Source organism: Lipophrys pholis (assembly GCF_963383615.2).
Source record: "Lipophrys pholis genome assembly, chromosome: 6".
NCBI classification, from domain to species: Eukaryota; Metazoa; Chordata; class Actinopteri; order Blenniiformes; family Blenniidae; genus Lipophrys; species Lipophrys pholis.
The window spans coordinates 23053220-23069113 of record NC_137629.1 but is presented as its reverse complement, the minus strand read 5'-3'; the positions used below and the strand labels follow the sequence as shown (position 1 = coordinate 23069113).

General features: G+C 41.7%; 2 protein-coding genes across 4 annotated transcripts; both read left to right on the top strand.

Annotated features, from left to right (window-relative positions):
- The first annotated feature begins 227 nt into the window (after positions 1-227).
- prps1b (phosphoribosyl pyrophosphate synthetase 1B) lies at positions 228-4132 on the top strand. Of its 3 annotated transcripts, none has more exons than XM_080464945.1 (8): positions 254-345; positions 441-566; positions 942-1125; positions 1592-1690; positions 2039-2163; positions 2413-2586; positions 2674-2833; positions 3013-4132. In XM_080464945.1, the coding sequence occupies exons 2-8, from the start codon at positions 445-447 to the stop codon at positions 3103-3105; spliced, it is 957 nt and encodes a 318-aa protein (XP_080321071.1). In that variant the 5' UTR covers positions 254-345; positions 441-444; the 3' UTR covers positions 3106-4132. The 3 variants fall into 3 exon arrangements, with proteins under 3 accessions (XP_080321069.1, XP_080321071.1, XP_080321070.1); XM_080464944.1 differs by having other exon boundaries at positions 942-1131; XM_080464943.1 differs by having other exon boundaries at positions 228-566; positions 942-1131.
- A 2057-nt stretch (positions 4133-6189) lies between these two features.
- LOC308110701 (solute carrier family 25 member 53-like) lies at positions 6190-9160 on the top strand. The gene is made up of 2 exons (XM_080465181.1): positions 6190-6377; positions 6527-9160. Exon 2 carries the CDS (start codon positions 6528-6530, stop codon positions 7386-7388), a length of 861 nt encoding a protein of 286 aa, XP_080321307.1. The 5' UTR covers positions 6190-6377; position 6527; the 3' UTR covers positions 7389-9160.
- The last annotated feature ends 6734 nt before the right edge of the window (positions 9161-15894 follow it).

Below are 15894 nucleotides of genomic sequence, written 5' to 3'. Positions count from 1 at the left end.
TAAGAAGCCATTGCAATTTGACTAGTCACTGAAGATTTGTGCTTTTAATTTGGTATTTACCACAAAAGGGCAGGAATATGAAAATAAAGAAAATGTGCTAAAAAATAATGAGAGACCTGGTCGACCTTGGGATATAAGTACATTTTTGAAAAATCGTTTGCTGTAGCTGCTCATGTGAAAGCTCCGGGTGCGTATATGCGTAATGACGTCACCGCGGCAGGACGTCCAGTGAAAGCGTGCGCGCGCGCCCCGAGAGGAAGAGCTTCTTCACGCGTGATGTGTGTGGGACATAATGGTGGATAGGTAGGGAACACATTTAAGCTCGCTGAGAGTCACCCGTCAGCTGTTGGTCTTTTCGCTGCGGTCGTCCCGGCCTCTCTTCGCCCCGCCTCACGCTCCGTGGCGCAGCCCGCTCGACTGAACGAAGCCCTGGACCGCAGCAAAATGCCGAACATCAAAATATTTAGCGGCAGCTCGCATCCGGACCTGTCTCAGAAAATAGCAGACCGCCTGGGTCTGGAGCTGGGGAAGGTTGTGACGAAAAAATTCAGCAACCAAGAAACATGGTGAGTTGTCGCCGCTGCTTCGAAGGACAGTTTTAATCCGGGGCATCGCTTGTACGCAAATGTTGTAACCTGGCGACATAGAAGGAGAAACGTGGTGTCGCGGTGAATTTTGCCGCGCAGCATTACCGGGAACTTGTAGTCCACGCGTGGCCTGTAAACTCATGCTCACTGTTACGAACCCTTTCTGCTCGCGAACGAACCCGTTAGAAAACCACACGGCAGAGCTCGTTTAGACCTCCGTTTACGTGCGCCTGCCTCTTATCTGGCCCCACTTTGATTAAATCACGCGCCATTGTTTACTCATCTCATCAGCCAGGCCGTGTCTGCTCCCCTAAGTGCTGTTTGCCTTGTCACCCCCCACCCCCACCCCGACAGCGTGGAGATTGGAGAGAGCGTCCGTGGTGAGGATGTCTACATCGTGCAGAGCGGCTGTGGGGAGATCAATGACAATCTGATGGAGCTGCTGATCATGATCAATGCTTGCAAGATTGCCTCGGCCTCCAGGGTCTCTGCTGTCATCCCCTGCTTCCCCTATGCCCGGCAAGACAAGAAGGACAAGGTGGGGGTGAGGGATATCTGTCTACTTACTTCTGTCATGCCATTTGCCATCCAGCACCATGACAAGAAGCTTGCAGCCATAACCATCAGCCTGCCACCCGACAAGGCGTATTTGCTGTTGTTTTTTGTTTGCTTGCCCCCCCCCCCCCTTCTAATTTCTGTTTTTTGTGTTTGCACAACATTTCCTCTCATTTTAACTTATTTTTTAAATATTGCACGATTGGAATGACTCATACTTGGTGTGCCATGATTATTAAACATATAATTGATGTGTTATTTATATAAATGTCGCTCTATAGCACAATCTTGTTGATATTTTTAATAATTAAGAGTCAAAAGTGAAAACATTAGACTGGTACAATTTCCCTCTATTGCTCAGCTCTCGGTTGAGTGTTTATTTTTAGCTGTGAGCTATGTCTGCTTGTTCACTTATTCCATGTGACTGAAGAGATCTATTTTCACTTCAGAGCCGCGCCCCCATCTCTGCCAAGTTGGTGGCCAACATGCTGTCTGTCTCCGGCGCCGACCACATCATCACCATGGACCTGCACGCGTCACAGATACAGGTGAGCGTCTGATTCACCACTCTGTAGTTTTTCACGTCTCTTCATATTATTTACTTAACCGTTTCTGCGGAAATTACATCATAAAACTGGTTTCTTTTGCATTTACATAGGTGTGTCTGGGTGTTTTTGAATGTCCATAGTTAAGTCACTCAAAAAGGAAAACACCTGAAGTTCAGTGCAGGGAGAGACCAACCGTCCCTTAGGAATTGATTTCAAAAGCTGTTGGAACATAGAATAAATACACAGAGGGAAACATAAAAGTCATGCATTTACAATAACAAATCTGCGCATGATTGTCAACATTTGAATCCTCACGTTCCTGCAACCGCATTGTTATTTTCTTCCCAGGGATTCTTTGATATCCCAGTCGACAACTTGTATGCGGAGCCGGCTGTGCTGAAATGGATCAAAGAAAACATCCCCGAATGGAAGAACTGCATCATCGTCTCTCCGGACGCCGGAGGAGCCAAAAGGTACGCTGGTCCTCCTTTTCATCGGTGTTCCACTCTTGAGCGTAGTTCCAGTCAATCAATCTTCATTCATTGGGGACTTTCAGAACAATTAAATGAAGCACAAAGTGCTTTACAGGTTAAAAACTTCTGCGAGAAGAATCTTTTTTTTAGTTTTTTTTAACTGACAGTATTCTAATTAGCCATGTATGAATATTTCCCATAAACCCGAGATGTAAGTTGGATTGATATTATCTCCCTTCTGCTTCACAGGGTCACCTCTATAGCAGACAGATTAAATGTGGACTTTGCCCTCATCCACAAGGAGAGGAAAAAAGCAAACGAGGTGGACCGCATGGTTCTCGTTGGAGACGTGACGGACCGGGTCGCCATTTTAGTGGACGACATGGCCGACACGTGTGGCACCATCTGCCACGCCGCTGACAAGTAAACCTCTTCCTTTAAGTACCTTGGTGGTGCTTGTATTTCAGTCGTGAAAATGTGTGGTTTGTTTTATGGTTTTTCTCCTTTTAGATTAATATCTGCCGGTGCCACCAAGGTGTATGCCATCTTGACCCACGGCATATTCTCTGGCCCAGCTATTCAGCGCATCAACAACGCCTGTTTTGAGGCCGTGGTCGTCACCAATACAATTCCTCAGGAGGATAAAATGAAGCATTGTCCCAAAATACAAGTAAGTATGCCAGCACCTTGAGATGTGCTGGCAGGACGGTCACCTGATGACACTGCGTGAGGCAGTAGGTTAAATGAATTGAGGATTAAAGTTGGAAGTCCTCGGGTCACAGCAATGCCAGATTATTTGAGTTGATATTTACATTTCATCCATAACTAGCCTCTCCTGTCTCCCTCCAGGTTATCGACATCTCCATGATCCTTGCAGAGGCCATTCGTAGAACTCACAACGGCGAGTCTGTGTCATACCTGTTCAGCCATGTTCCCTTGTAACAATTGGTACCAACCATCAGCTGTACGCTATTAACACCAAAAAAAAAAGAAAAGAGGGAATCCTACCCAAACACAACCATTAACAAAGATGTTCTTCTAATTAACCACGGAAATAATGAATGAACTGTGACGTCTGTTACTAATGTCGACACCCCCACCCCCCCACCTCACTCGAGTCCCTTCTCTTCAGAGTGGAGTGTCTTCGTTTCTTGGCACCTGCGCAATCGCAAGCTGGCGTATTTATTGTTTATGGATAAACCGTTACTTATCCGCTGTGAACTTCGTCGTTTCATAACGTTTGACTGCAGAGTTTCTGCCGACCTCCCAGGAGCCCTTTCATACAATTATCTAAGAGCTTATGTACGAATTCCCCCCGGTGGGCTCCTGTGGTCGGCAGAAGCTTCTGGCGTTTAAAGCTGTTACAGTGCTTTCTGTTACAAAAGAATGAGTGTTGTTTATCATGTCGCTCTTGTATCCTCTGCTATTGGAAAGATTATAATTAATGAAGTGAATGTGTATTGAAATAGTTTACAGTGCCACTGAAGCTCCACTCAACCAAGAGTGCCTCAACAGTCTGAAATGAAATGGCACTCTCCTTCACCCCCTCCCATTTTACTGTTTTCTTATGGATTTAAAAATATCTGTTGTGTCTTTGCAGCCTGTTACCAATGTTTTAAGTTTCTTTCAACTCTTGAGGTGCCCTCATTGAGTGGGGCTTGCTCAGTGTGAGATTTACCCTTCGAAGGTGTAGAATGAAAATCTAAAAAACTATTGGATTTTTAGCTTTGGGGTCTCTGCAGGCTGGAGCTTCCTTCAGAAATCTTCACCTGCTTTTTTTTTTTTTTTTTTTTTTTTTTTTTCTCTCCAGGTTTTCTGTTTTGTTTCTTTTTGTAAGTCCGGAGTAAAGATTTGTCATTGGTGTGTGTTCCAAATCTATTGTTTTTTGTTTTTTTTTGTTCCAGTAGAAAGAATGTTCCACATATTTGAGGTTGCGTTCTCAATAAAACTTAAATATGAGTAAAATTTTAAAACATGGCGTTATTGTGGTCTCTGGTATCTGGAACTATATTTACAAGCATACTGTGTGAGTTTAAATTACTTTTAAGTACAAGCTGAGTTGAGGTGGATAAAACCAAGGAGGACAAGATTCTTGCATAACACCAATAACGAACAAGCAACTGTCTGACCCAGGGACAACATCCAAAGCCTTTTCTGGCTAAATTGATGTGGTTCTTCCAGCTAACTGGTTCACACTACACTAGGGCTGCAAGTTCTAAAGAATTATACACAACTAGAGGCATACCTTCACCATCAGGGATTTTATTGCACTTTTAATGATGGTTGCTTTTAATTGCAATCGATGTGGGTATAATGTAGTTGGATAAGCTACTTAATAGCCAAGGGAATGTACCCTACTCGGAAAATTTAGGATATTTGACTTTTGGGTGAAATTTCATGACAAACCTTATCCAGTTACAAAACAAGACCATTTACACCGATAGGTGATGATTCATAACCCTTCAATACAACAGCTGCTCATTTAAATAAAATATACTGATATGAATTTTACTAATACAGATATCTTACGCAAATGGTGTGTGTGTGTGTGTGTGTGTCGCAGTGAAAAATTATTCATCCGTTTCATTTAATATAGTTGTAGATACGCGGGTCCTGTATCATACGGCAGGGGGCGCTGCGGTCCTATCAGCGTTTTTGTAAAGTGGCTTCTTTTGAATGAGGTTTTGACAATTTATTCAAGCAAAAAATGAATGACCCCGCCCCTATCTTATTATTTGATCATCACTTGAACGATGTGATGCTCTGAAAGGGCACATTTTGTTTAGCTGGGGTATTTTTTTAAAGTGATTTACTAGAGGTTTATCACAATTTAATTACAGTAATATTAAAAAGATACTGACATTGAAAATAATTCTATGGTATCTTAGTTTTTTCTAAACATGTCTGTGTGTTAATAATAATGATTGTGTAATAAATCCACTGTTATGGTGACACCAGAAAAATGACCATAAGGTTAATTCAGAGTTTTCCCAGCTAGATCAGGGGTGTCAAACACATTTGAGTTCAGGGGCCACAAACAAAACCAATTTCATCTTAAGTGGGCCGGAATGGTAAAATAGTGATTGTATCTGCTAAGAAATGTGTTAAAAAGTCATTGTTTTCTTAGAAATCTTTGCAATTTGCTTGGAGGTTTAGCGGGCTGGATTGGAGACTCTTGCAGGCTGGTTTTGGCCCACAGACTTTATGTTAGACATCCAGTAGCAACCATTAGCGGAATATACTCAACACCCAGGTAGAAGATGAGTTCCAGAGGACATTCAGCGCTTTTGAACTTTTACAATGAAAGGAAGGTCTTGAGAAAAAGGGGAAGACCTTCGAATAAGACCTGACGGAGAACCGGCACTGTGGCCTTACTTGTCTGTGTGGAGAATTTGTGTGCAAATACTCCAGAGGGAAGAGTGTAGCAAAGTTATTGTGCAGAAATTGAGCACTGATAAAATAAATTTCTCTCCATAAAGAGTGAGCATTTACAGGAACCCATACCCAGGATAGATACATGAGACTGACAGGTCACATGTAGTCAAATTCAGCATTGATGGAAAAAAAAAACAACAACACCTGAATTTGACACCAGTTGCCGGTTTTGCAAACGGTTATCATTTTTGTTTTGATAAGTATTTTTAAAGTTTTAAAATTGTTCATATAAAAATGTTTTGAAGTTTGAAAAGACAAGTTGAAGCTTCTGAATATCTTACACATTTTTAGAAATAAATAATATTCAGAAAAAAATTACGTTTTTTACACTTATCTTTTATTCACATACGCACCTTCATAAATAAAATCTATTAGCAAAAGTATATCTATTTTTAATCTTAAGACATAACAAAAACCTTAAAATATGTTTCCTGATAGGCATCAATGTGTACCGTAGAGGGTTAAAGTCATATTTATTAGCTGAGTACTTTGATTGACAGATGATCCAGCCAATCAACGACGACGTGACGCAATCGTGTTGACCAATAGTCATTCCCTATGAGGCGGGTCAACCCCAGACGCCGGTCCTGCAGATTAGTGCGTTTTTCTTCAACACCGCAGCATATACATCGCACATTGTGGTATCGCCCAGCTTGATTGCACGAGACACTGGAAATCACGTGCAGTACTTTGAAACGAAAAGGCTTCCTGCAATGAGTGGCGGAGAATAAAGTGCAGCTGTGAATATTTTCTGCATCAGCCTGGTGACAGCTTGCTGGGTGAGTAATTGTTTATGTCCACATGCTTTAAGTTAGCCGAGGATCATTTCTCTGTCAGGTGGTCTTTGTTTTCCGTGTGTTTGTTTTCAATCAGTGCAAGTCTGACATGATTTGTGACAGCTTTATTTATTTATTAAATTTTTTTCAAGGATGGCAAGAAGTGCTGACCTTAAGCCCGATGGGGAGCCGATGGCTCGTTTCCGCAGTTACCTGCACGGGGGGACCTCCAGCTTGGTGTCCACTCTCCCCACCCTCGTCGTCTTCCCAGTCTATAAGACCGTTTTCCGTCAACAGATCCACAACACCCCAGTTCACCAGGCCGTGGGACAGCTGTACAAGGAGGGACCGGTGAAGCTGTACAGGGGTGTGGCTCCGCCACTATTGATGAGGACACTGAATGGGACCCTCCTCTTTGGCCTCCAAGACACCATCCATCACCAACTCTCCGAGTCACCCCAGAATGCCGTCCCTGCTTCTGCCCTGCCCGCTCTGGCCGGGTTTGGTGCAGGTATAGTAGAAGCTGTGGTCTTCGCTCCCTTCGAACGTGTTCAGAATGTGTTACAGAATGGCCAGAATGACCGTCAGCTGCCCTCCTTGAAAAGTGTCCTTGTCAGACTGAAAGCACAGAGGATGTCCTCAGGGTTCTACAGAGCCTTCCTGCCCATCGCGGCTCGCAACACGCTCGGCAGCTCCCTCTACTTTGGGCTGAAGGGCCCGGTATGTGCGGTCGTGGCGGGGCAGGGACTCTCCCCGGTGGCCTCCTCTTTCATCTCAGGAGCGCTGACCTCCATGGCCATCAGCCTGGCCCTGTACCCGCTCTCTGTGCTGGTGGCAAACATGCAGGCACAGGTGGGGGCAGAGGTGAAAGGGGTCCTGGCTTGTTGGAGGCTCCTGTGGAGGTCCCGACATCGGAGTCTGGCTCTCCTGTACCGAGGAGGCTCCCTGGTTATTCTGAGATCGTGCATCACATGGGGAATCACTACTGCGATTTACGACCTCCAGAAGAAGTGACCTGAGCACACACTGCTGGTGGTTACAGCGTTTGTACTGTTCTGATGACTCGGTAAAAAAAGAAGAGCACATATTTGACCTGTAGAAATGGCTCTTGTCTATTCAAGTGTCCTGTAAGATTTTACTGTGTGACATTGAGCCAGTGTGACGTTACGTCAGCCTGAAGTCAAAGGGAGTCGGACACCTTTCGGGTTTATTATTTACGGCTGAGCTTGTGAACAAAACGCCCAAAGTGGAAAACGACCATTATGAGGATTAAATGTAGCTGCAGGACATGATCCTGGTTCAAACCAACAAACGAGACGATTATATGGTGCTGGTGACTCACAAAGGCCTTTATTTTGATTTCACAAGTCACTTTCTAAAACACATCTTGGATGCAGTGATTACACACTATTTTTAGAAGCTTGACAAGGAATCAGTCGACTCAGTTTCATTTTAAAGACGACTTCTTCATGACAGGAAGTCGGTGCATTGCGGTGGAAAAAGTTGCCGTACTCAGTCCTCAGCATGAGAAGTGAACAAAAAGAGTTGCATGATGAGAAAGGAAACAAACAAAAGGCTGACCCACGTGTGGAACTTTAATTCGGCATACAGTAATTTAGCAAATGCTACCTTGATTTTGACTCTCTACCTCTTGGGGAGGGGGGTCTCCCCAGCCTCTCGCAGGTACTAGTAGTATTGTATTACTCTTGTAATGGTAAAGGTGTGGAGCAGGAATCTGCCCTGCTCAGCCACACCCAACACTGCCTGGGTGACTGTGTGAGGTATGCTAAATCATAACAAATGATAGGGAATGGTGACATTTCTGTTTATAAACAGACACATTGATCAAGCAGGGCGAGCATATGTCACAAATAACATGAAGTGGGATATTTGTTTTTGTTTTTTGGTCTCCTTTAAAGCAAGTTTTGTGAGCTTGTTTATGACAAATCTTAGGGATTCTATGCTTCTATAGTCTATATATATATTTATGGTGTATGTCTCGGATTTGTATTTAATCAATGTTTTCTCAGGATTGTCATTGTCGCTCATTCTTTATGCAAATGACATGTTGTTATTTACTCCAGGGTCATTTGTTAGGCCATTTAAATGTCTTTTGCTAGTGAAAATTACATTTTTGTTCTGAACTTTTATAATGTTCCATTAATTTACTTGCCTTCTCGAACTGTAACTGTATTTTGTTATTTTTCTTTTTAGATAAGCATTTACATTGTATACGTAAACTATGGAAGATGCATATGCAAAACTGTCTAATCTCATCCATTGAAGGCACACACTCATTCTCTTGTTTCCAATTATTAAATTACGTACAATTGCCACGATCATGACATAGACCCAAACACATAAATTTAGTGTTTTGAGTTATATGCCAGGGCTCGGAGAAAGAGAGAAGAGTATTTTAGAATATTTTCTATTCTTGGCATGACTGAACAAGATGTGCAGCTCAAGCATATGCTGGTCGGGTGAATCAGGAACTGAACAGTTGGTGCATTGTCACTCAGTTTATGCTTGATTTAAGTTTTCCTTTTCCCAAAGTGGATAGACAGATATGCTTGTTTACTGTGCTGAATCGGTACCTTGAGGCCATAACAGAAGATTGCCACATTTCCTCTTAAAGTGCTTCAACAAATAAATAAATCTAATCAGACATTCGCTGCATTTTACAAGATGGAGCGTTATGAACCTGTCGTGTTACGGATCGTCCACTAGATGGCGGTAGACAAACGTATAAAAGCACCCATGGCGCCAATAAAAGGAGATTAGAAGCTTATTTGGCACTTCAGCCGTTCTTACGTGCAAGTACATGAATTGACAGATGATTCAAATGATTGCAACACAGCACTGCAAGAACTTTGTCCGGGTCTGTAGTGTGAGTGAGGAGATGGGAAGGGGCGGTGAGGAATCAGACCCATCCAGTCAAAATCCTTCTCGGGAGCTTTGGGAGCCAATGGGAGAAGGAGCGTCAGAGTCCATGTTGGCGTGCAGAAGGGCGTGTTGTCTCTATTTAAACCATTGGCTTTGCACGGATTACGCCACACAGACGCATCTTACCTGCAGAACTCAGTCTCATCGTGCACTCCTGCACCAGGTAAAACCACTCTTTTTAAAAAAAAATAATAATTTTAATTCTTTTTTTTTTTGAGTGTTGAATAGACGCTGTGAAATGTGCGTGTCGTTAATGGGATGTAATATGACGGAAGTTGTAGAAATGTATATTTTTTTAAAGCCAATAGTCGGTGGTGTTATGCAACATTTTTTTTTATAAAGGCCATGAATTCATATCGGTCCAGACATATGTGACTGTATATATATGTATATATATATACACCTGACAGGGGCTGCATTCCTCTGCACACCAACTGTAATGTTTGTCTCACCTGCACATGCTCTGCAGACGGAAATGATCTGGCAGCTAAAAGTTTCGCAGGTCATTTCTCTTGTCCTTCTTTAAAATGATAATTTTTTACAGAATGATTACTTTGCCATAACCCAACATAGGGTGTTGACACTCCTGTAAAATACACCCACCGTGCTTGTGCAGTCGTCTGAAATGCAGACTGTGCAATGTGAAGGTGTGGGAGGTGTCGATGAGAAAATGGCCTGGCTGAAAGCTTCACACGTTTTCCCCAATCACTGCAGGATGAACAATGCAGAAAACATGGTCGCCTTGAAAGTCCTTTCGTCATGCCTTGAGCTGCATTGAATGCACTTTTATGTTGAATGACATACATACATGCAGTGCAGGTGCAAGTAAATCAAGTCTATTATGCACGATTTCTCCATTGTGACTCTGCACTGACAATGCAGTGGAATATGAAACCACAGCGTTTGTGCATTGTGCTCAGGCGAGTACAAGCTACTTCTTGTCCTTTTGTGACTGACTTGCATAGCTCAGGCAAAAAAATGAAGCCTAAGGTGTGGCCTGTATACCTGTCTGCACATGTACTGCAGACAACATCTTATCCTGTCACTGAGATCACTTTACCACGCCTACTCCTGCATTCTTCCACCATTCAAACACACAGGATTGGATGAGAAAGATAACCTTTCCCTCTCTTTTTTTTTTTTTTTTCTTCTTATTCTTCCCTAGTAAATCTCGTCCAAAATGGGAGACGCCAATCCAGTCAAGGAAGAAGTGTCAAAGTTCGACAAGGGGAAGTTGAAGAAGACCGACACAAAAGAGAGAAACCCTCTTCCAACTAAAGAGGGTAAGAAAAGACTCCCGAGGCGTCTCGTCTGCCCCCTGTTTCAATCGTGGCTCATTTATGGTTCAACTCCTTCCCCGCGTATTGCACTGACTGCAATGAAACGCATCACTGATTAACTAGTGGTACACACCCGTTAGTCTTCTTGTACTACCCACACACCGCACCCTTACACTTTATGGCTTCTTTGTCGTGTCATAACTCGACCTCACATAGACGGGTTGAGCTTCCACGGAAGTCTAAACTGCCATATCTGTTGGGTAAAGCAATAAAGTGCAGACTTGAATCATAAATTGTGTTGTCGATAAGCCACAGGGGAATGCAAGTGTGTCGAAATGCTCCTCCTGCTGCTGAGAGGCTCCCTGCTGTCTTAATCTGAATACAGCCCTGAGAGGTACATCAGAGTAGAGGCACAGAAGCTGTTGGCACTGTTTGGTGCATGTTTTTATGAGTCATAACTCACTGTGTTCTTCAATCTTGTCCCCATTTCCACCTGAAGTTTGTTGAAAATATGTGCTTTTTTTTTTCCCTCTCCTATAGCTGACATGACTTTTTTTTTTTTTTTTTAAACACATTCCCTTATTATTTTGACTCTTGTGCCAAACTCATTATATAATCTGCGTTTACTCTCATCGTTCATGTTGCATATAACGGCTCAACTTGGAGTCGGACATTAGTCATTGTCGCCACCTACGCTGTGCTAAGTACAGGTGTCTTGTGCGCTTCCCTCATGGATCTGGAGGCAGCTGCTTGAGTCTCGAGAGAAAACCTCAGTTATTAGTCATGTAATCTGGGTTGGATACGACATCCCACATTTGAAGTCTTTAAGCTTTATTTTCCCCTCGTTTCTCAAATCATTACACCGGCTAAAGGCTGAGGATATCAACTTATCCAATTTCCTCCGATCTAGTTTCATGATATTGGAATAAATTGAGTCCTATCACAGACAATTTATAAAAATAAAAGAAACTGCCTACAATTAAATACCTGTAATCTATTGGTCAGCTCTATGTAAATTGTATTTCATCTTTTACATAAACTTGAGAAAGATGTCTATGGTATTCTTTTAGATACCAATTAACTTTTTGTATAAATATATATTCAATATGATGACATGGAAAATAATGCATTTTTCATCACATTTTGTACATTTTCTTCTTTAAATGTATAATTCAGTGACAATTAACTCATTTATTTGTTTTTCTGAAGAGAAGTGGCCACTTGTCTATAACTTCACTTACTTGACAATTTTAGTGTGTATGTATAATTTATTCTATACCACGGTTAGGTTTTTTTATTTTTTTTAAAGTGTTGATTGTTAATATATTTGACTGGGATTACTCCTGGTTCTTTGTTTTCGGGGGGCGGGGGGTAAAGAAACAAAGAATTAAGATTTAAATTAATCTTCAGGAGGAAAAAGAAGTCCACACATATTGATGCAAGCGTTTCATTAAAGCATCGTCTCATCGTCAGAAATCTAGTTTATACAGAGGTTGTGTTCTGTATCTCGGGACCCGTCTCCACACGACACACTAACATGAATTACATCTGTTCTTGGGATTAATTATTTATGGACTTTTCTTAATAATGTAGGCCTGTACTTTCTGTGAATCAAACAAAACTTCTATTTGCTTTCTAAGTCAATATCGGTATCCAAGCTGTTCATTTGCAATATGATAAACTGGTCAGATTCTTCTTTGAAATGGGTGCATGCCCATCTTTACGTGTGTGTGTGTGTGTGTGTGTGTGAAATAACCGCCTGCCATTTGTCGGTTGCAGACATCGCCCAGGAGAAGAAGGAACAGGGAGGATCGTGAAACATCCCAGCTGTGATCCTCCATCTTCAAGTCCTGCCCTGTTTAACAATCACCGAGGAGTCCTATCCATCATCCCTGCCTCAGTGTTCTGTGTCGCCATGTTTTGATTCTAAATGGTATATGGGTTGACGCTATGGGGGGGGGGAGAATCTGTCTGTTATCCTGGCTCAATCATTGCAATGGCTGCTTTTTACTGTGCTTGTTTCATGCAGGTTCAAAACTTTTGAACAGAGCAACAACTATTCACGGTGTTGGTTTTTACCTAATGGGGGAGGAATATAACATTGTTAGTGTCCGATGGGAATCAATCAAAATTGCATTGTTAACAATACCATATGTAGGCCTGTAAATGGTGCCATCGAAAAAATGTTATGGAAAACGGCGCAAAAAGATTATATTTTTGTTTTGAATAAAAAAAAAAAAAAACGATGTGTCAAGAGTTTTGAGAAACAGTGTGTTTTATTTAAAATGTGTGTTTTTCTTCCCTGGGGGGAAAATTGGTAAAACAAAGTCAATCATTTACACCACATTCACTCTGCAAATGTGAGAAACTTTAATAAAGCTGACTGCTATATTTGTTTGCGCTGCTCTCAAACTGCATCACATGTATTTTTGTTCTTTATTGGGCAATGAGCTATATCCAGTAATGTATTTAAAGGAAATGCTATAAGGTTGAGGTTTTCTTTATGATGGCAGCATATTTTCCAGTTGGTGCATCTGATTTGTCTCGACCTATAAGCCACTTTGCAAAGCTAAACATCCGTACTAAACACAGATACTCTTATTTCTGAACATACTTTAATAAGTTTACAAAGTCTTTTTCTTTCTTGTGTTGCAGGACTGTAGTACTCAAAGGCTTTAACTTTAAATCTTTCAGAGGGCCTAAAACCTATGAAATTAATTGATTTTGATGAGTTTATTTTTTCATTGCAACAGATTTGGGTTTAGAATAGGCATATATTTGCATATCCTTATTCTATAAGACAACATCTTAAAGCAATATCCTTACTATCTTGGAAAACAAGGTTGTAAGTTCAGGACATTCACTTCCTACACATGTGAATAAGCGAAACTATCTCTTCAATATGCAGGATAAAGAAAGTAATCAGGTGGAAAATACAGATGCATTATTGCAGCATTTCTGTTTTTATAGATGACATGTCTGAGGTCACATGTCTGTACGGGCCCAGAATCACGTATAGACCCTCTCTTCTTACATCATGTTTCATTAAGGTTGTCTTTTGCCACCGTAGGCTGTAAACTATCCGCATGTTACGTGCCTATGGGCGACAGATATATTTGTTCAGGAGTACTTTATTTTAGTTGATATGATCGTTATCAGGTTAAAACCTCATCCAGACCTGTAACAGGTCCCAGCCTGCGTGGAAGCGGGAGCCAACGAGCTGCTTCTTTCTGCACATTCCTAACTCCCAGCAAAATCTTTGCTTTATGTTTAACAATCTGGGTTTTACGTTTAACATCCATATGTACCGGATGCTCATATCCACTCCATTTCTAACCAAATGATGCACAAAATTCAGTACTTTAATATACATCTCCTCTTCCTTGCATTGAAAAGGTCATCAGGAAGGAGCATGAATCAACGAGTGCGGGTTTATCTGCGTGCACTGGGTTTTTCCACGGCACGCCTGTTGGGACCTGTTCATCCGGCAGCATGTAAATACTTGAGAGCAATAGTCCTACTTCACATCTATATGGCTTCTGGTTGAAGTGTTGGAATTGTCACCGGAATGATGTTATGTTATGATGAAGATTCACACTTTGAGCTCTTAGAGAGCTTTTGAGAGTAACATGGCTTTATTTACTGTGGAGTGTGACGGTAGAAAGGTTTTCTCTTTGACTGGTCCATGTGCTTCGACCCAGGTATTTGCCCAAGAGAAAGAACACAATGGCACAGGTACAGTACATTGGAATTAACGTAACATTTCCACCTGATTATCACCTGTTGTGTTGCACTCACATTTCTCTCGATTGCTCCGCTTCAATCACATGTTATGCCGGAAGACTCCCGCCGAACAAGTTAAACAGGTCCTCTCACAAGCGTCACTACTGCCTTGATGTCACTGTACAAATCCAAACAGGCAGCAATGAATTACACAAAGCAACAGCAGTTGCTGTTTTGTTTATTTCTCACTGTTTTCTCAGGGACTATACACCTTAGAAATAATAAACAAGCCAACAATTTAAGAGAGTCCCTTTGTGAAATGTATGGAAAACAGTAACTTTATGACAGTGATATTATTTCATGAAAGTCGAGCCTTTAAGTCGATGCCTGCATTGGTGACTTCATTACTGAAACATTAACAGTTTAGAAGAGGTCCCATTAAGTTCACCTGTGAAGGCTATGGTGCATTTCAGGTTCATTCTAAAATTTCACCTGGAAGTTGAATATCCATAACTTTTTGGGAGTGTATAGTCGTGTATCTACATTTTCATCCGTCTTCTTTTTCCACTTCCTTCAACTTAAGGTTCTGTCGTGCTGCAGCCGGTCCCAGCTGACTATGTTCCGATGCACTCTGAGCCGATTAGCAGTACATCAGACTGCAGCCACAGGGAGACGAACAACCACAACAGTTACATTCATACCCACAGGCGATTCAGAGTCGTCAATCAACCTGAAATGCATAGTTTTGGACTGGAGGAGGGAAGTTGAGCTCAAGAAGAAACTCGTGCAAGCAAGAGCTGAGGACACAAAACTGTCCACAGAAAATCCTCCCGTGTGTCTTGTGCCATCATCTCGTCATTGGAGCTATTAATGTGTCAATGTTACTGAACTGTTGTTGTTATTGTTTTGTTACTGAGTTCTCAACATCATTAGTCATGGCAGAAAGCTAGTTACAGGCAGAATTTCTCCGAACGAGATAGTTAAAATGGGCCTCCTTATTCCTCCAAACTTTACTTTTTAAAAAGCACTGTGCTCCTGATTGTAATATTCATGTCCAGATACAATGAACATAGGAACCAGTATAGATTGCTCTTTACATAACTTCAGATAATAAACTACATAAAAAAAAAAAGGTTTATCTTTTTTATTTGACCTGAAAGACTCCATTCTTCAGTTCAGATTTATACCTTACATAAAGCAGCTTTTGTGTAGTTTCGCCCCACTCTAAAGGTAAAAATCATGCTCGATAAAAAAGTTTCACATATGTTTCAATAAATGCAATCTTTTCGGAATCATTTATAGCAACAGTCAGCATGTATTGATTATGTTGAATAAAATATGGTGAATGGATTACACTTATATAGTAGGATTCCACTGCTTGAGCGTTTCCCCACCGAAACGCTTTACATTGTTTAATAACATTCATCCATTCACACACTAATTCACATGCCAATGGAGGTGCTCAGTCCATCCAATGGGAGCCGTTTGGGGTTCAGTGTCTTGCTCAAGGACACTACGAGATATGGACAGGGGGAAGTGGGGAATTGAAAAGTACCCTTCCGACTGAGAGACGA

Coding starts and splice junctions, on each gene's coding strand:
- prps1b (XM_080464943.1), top strand. CDS start 445: ATGCCGAACATCAAAATATTTAGCGGCAGCTCGCATCCGGACCTGTCT. Junction 567..941: donor TTCAGCAACCAAGAAACATG/GTGAGTTGTCGC, acceptor CCACCCCGACAG/CGTGGAGATTGGAGAGAGCG. Junction 2,164..2,412: donor GACGCCGGAGGAGCCAAAAG/GTACGCTGGTCC, acceptor TCTGCTTCACAG/GGTCACCTCTATAGCAGACA.
- LOC308110701 (XM_080465181.1), top strand. CDS start 6,528: ATGGCAAGAAGTGCTGACCTTAAGCCCGATGGGGAGCCGATGGCTCGT.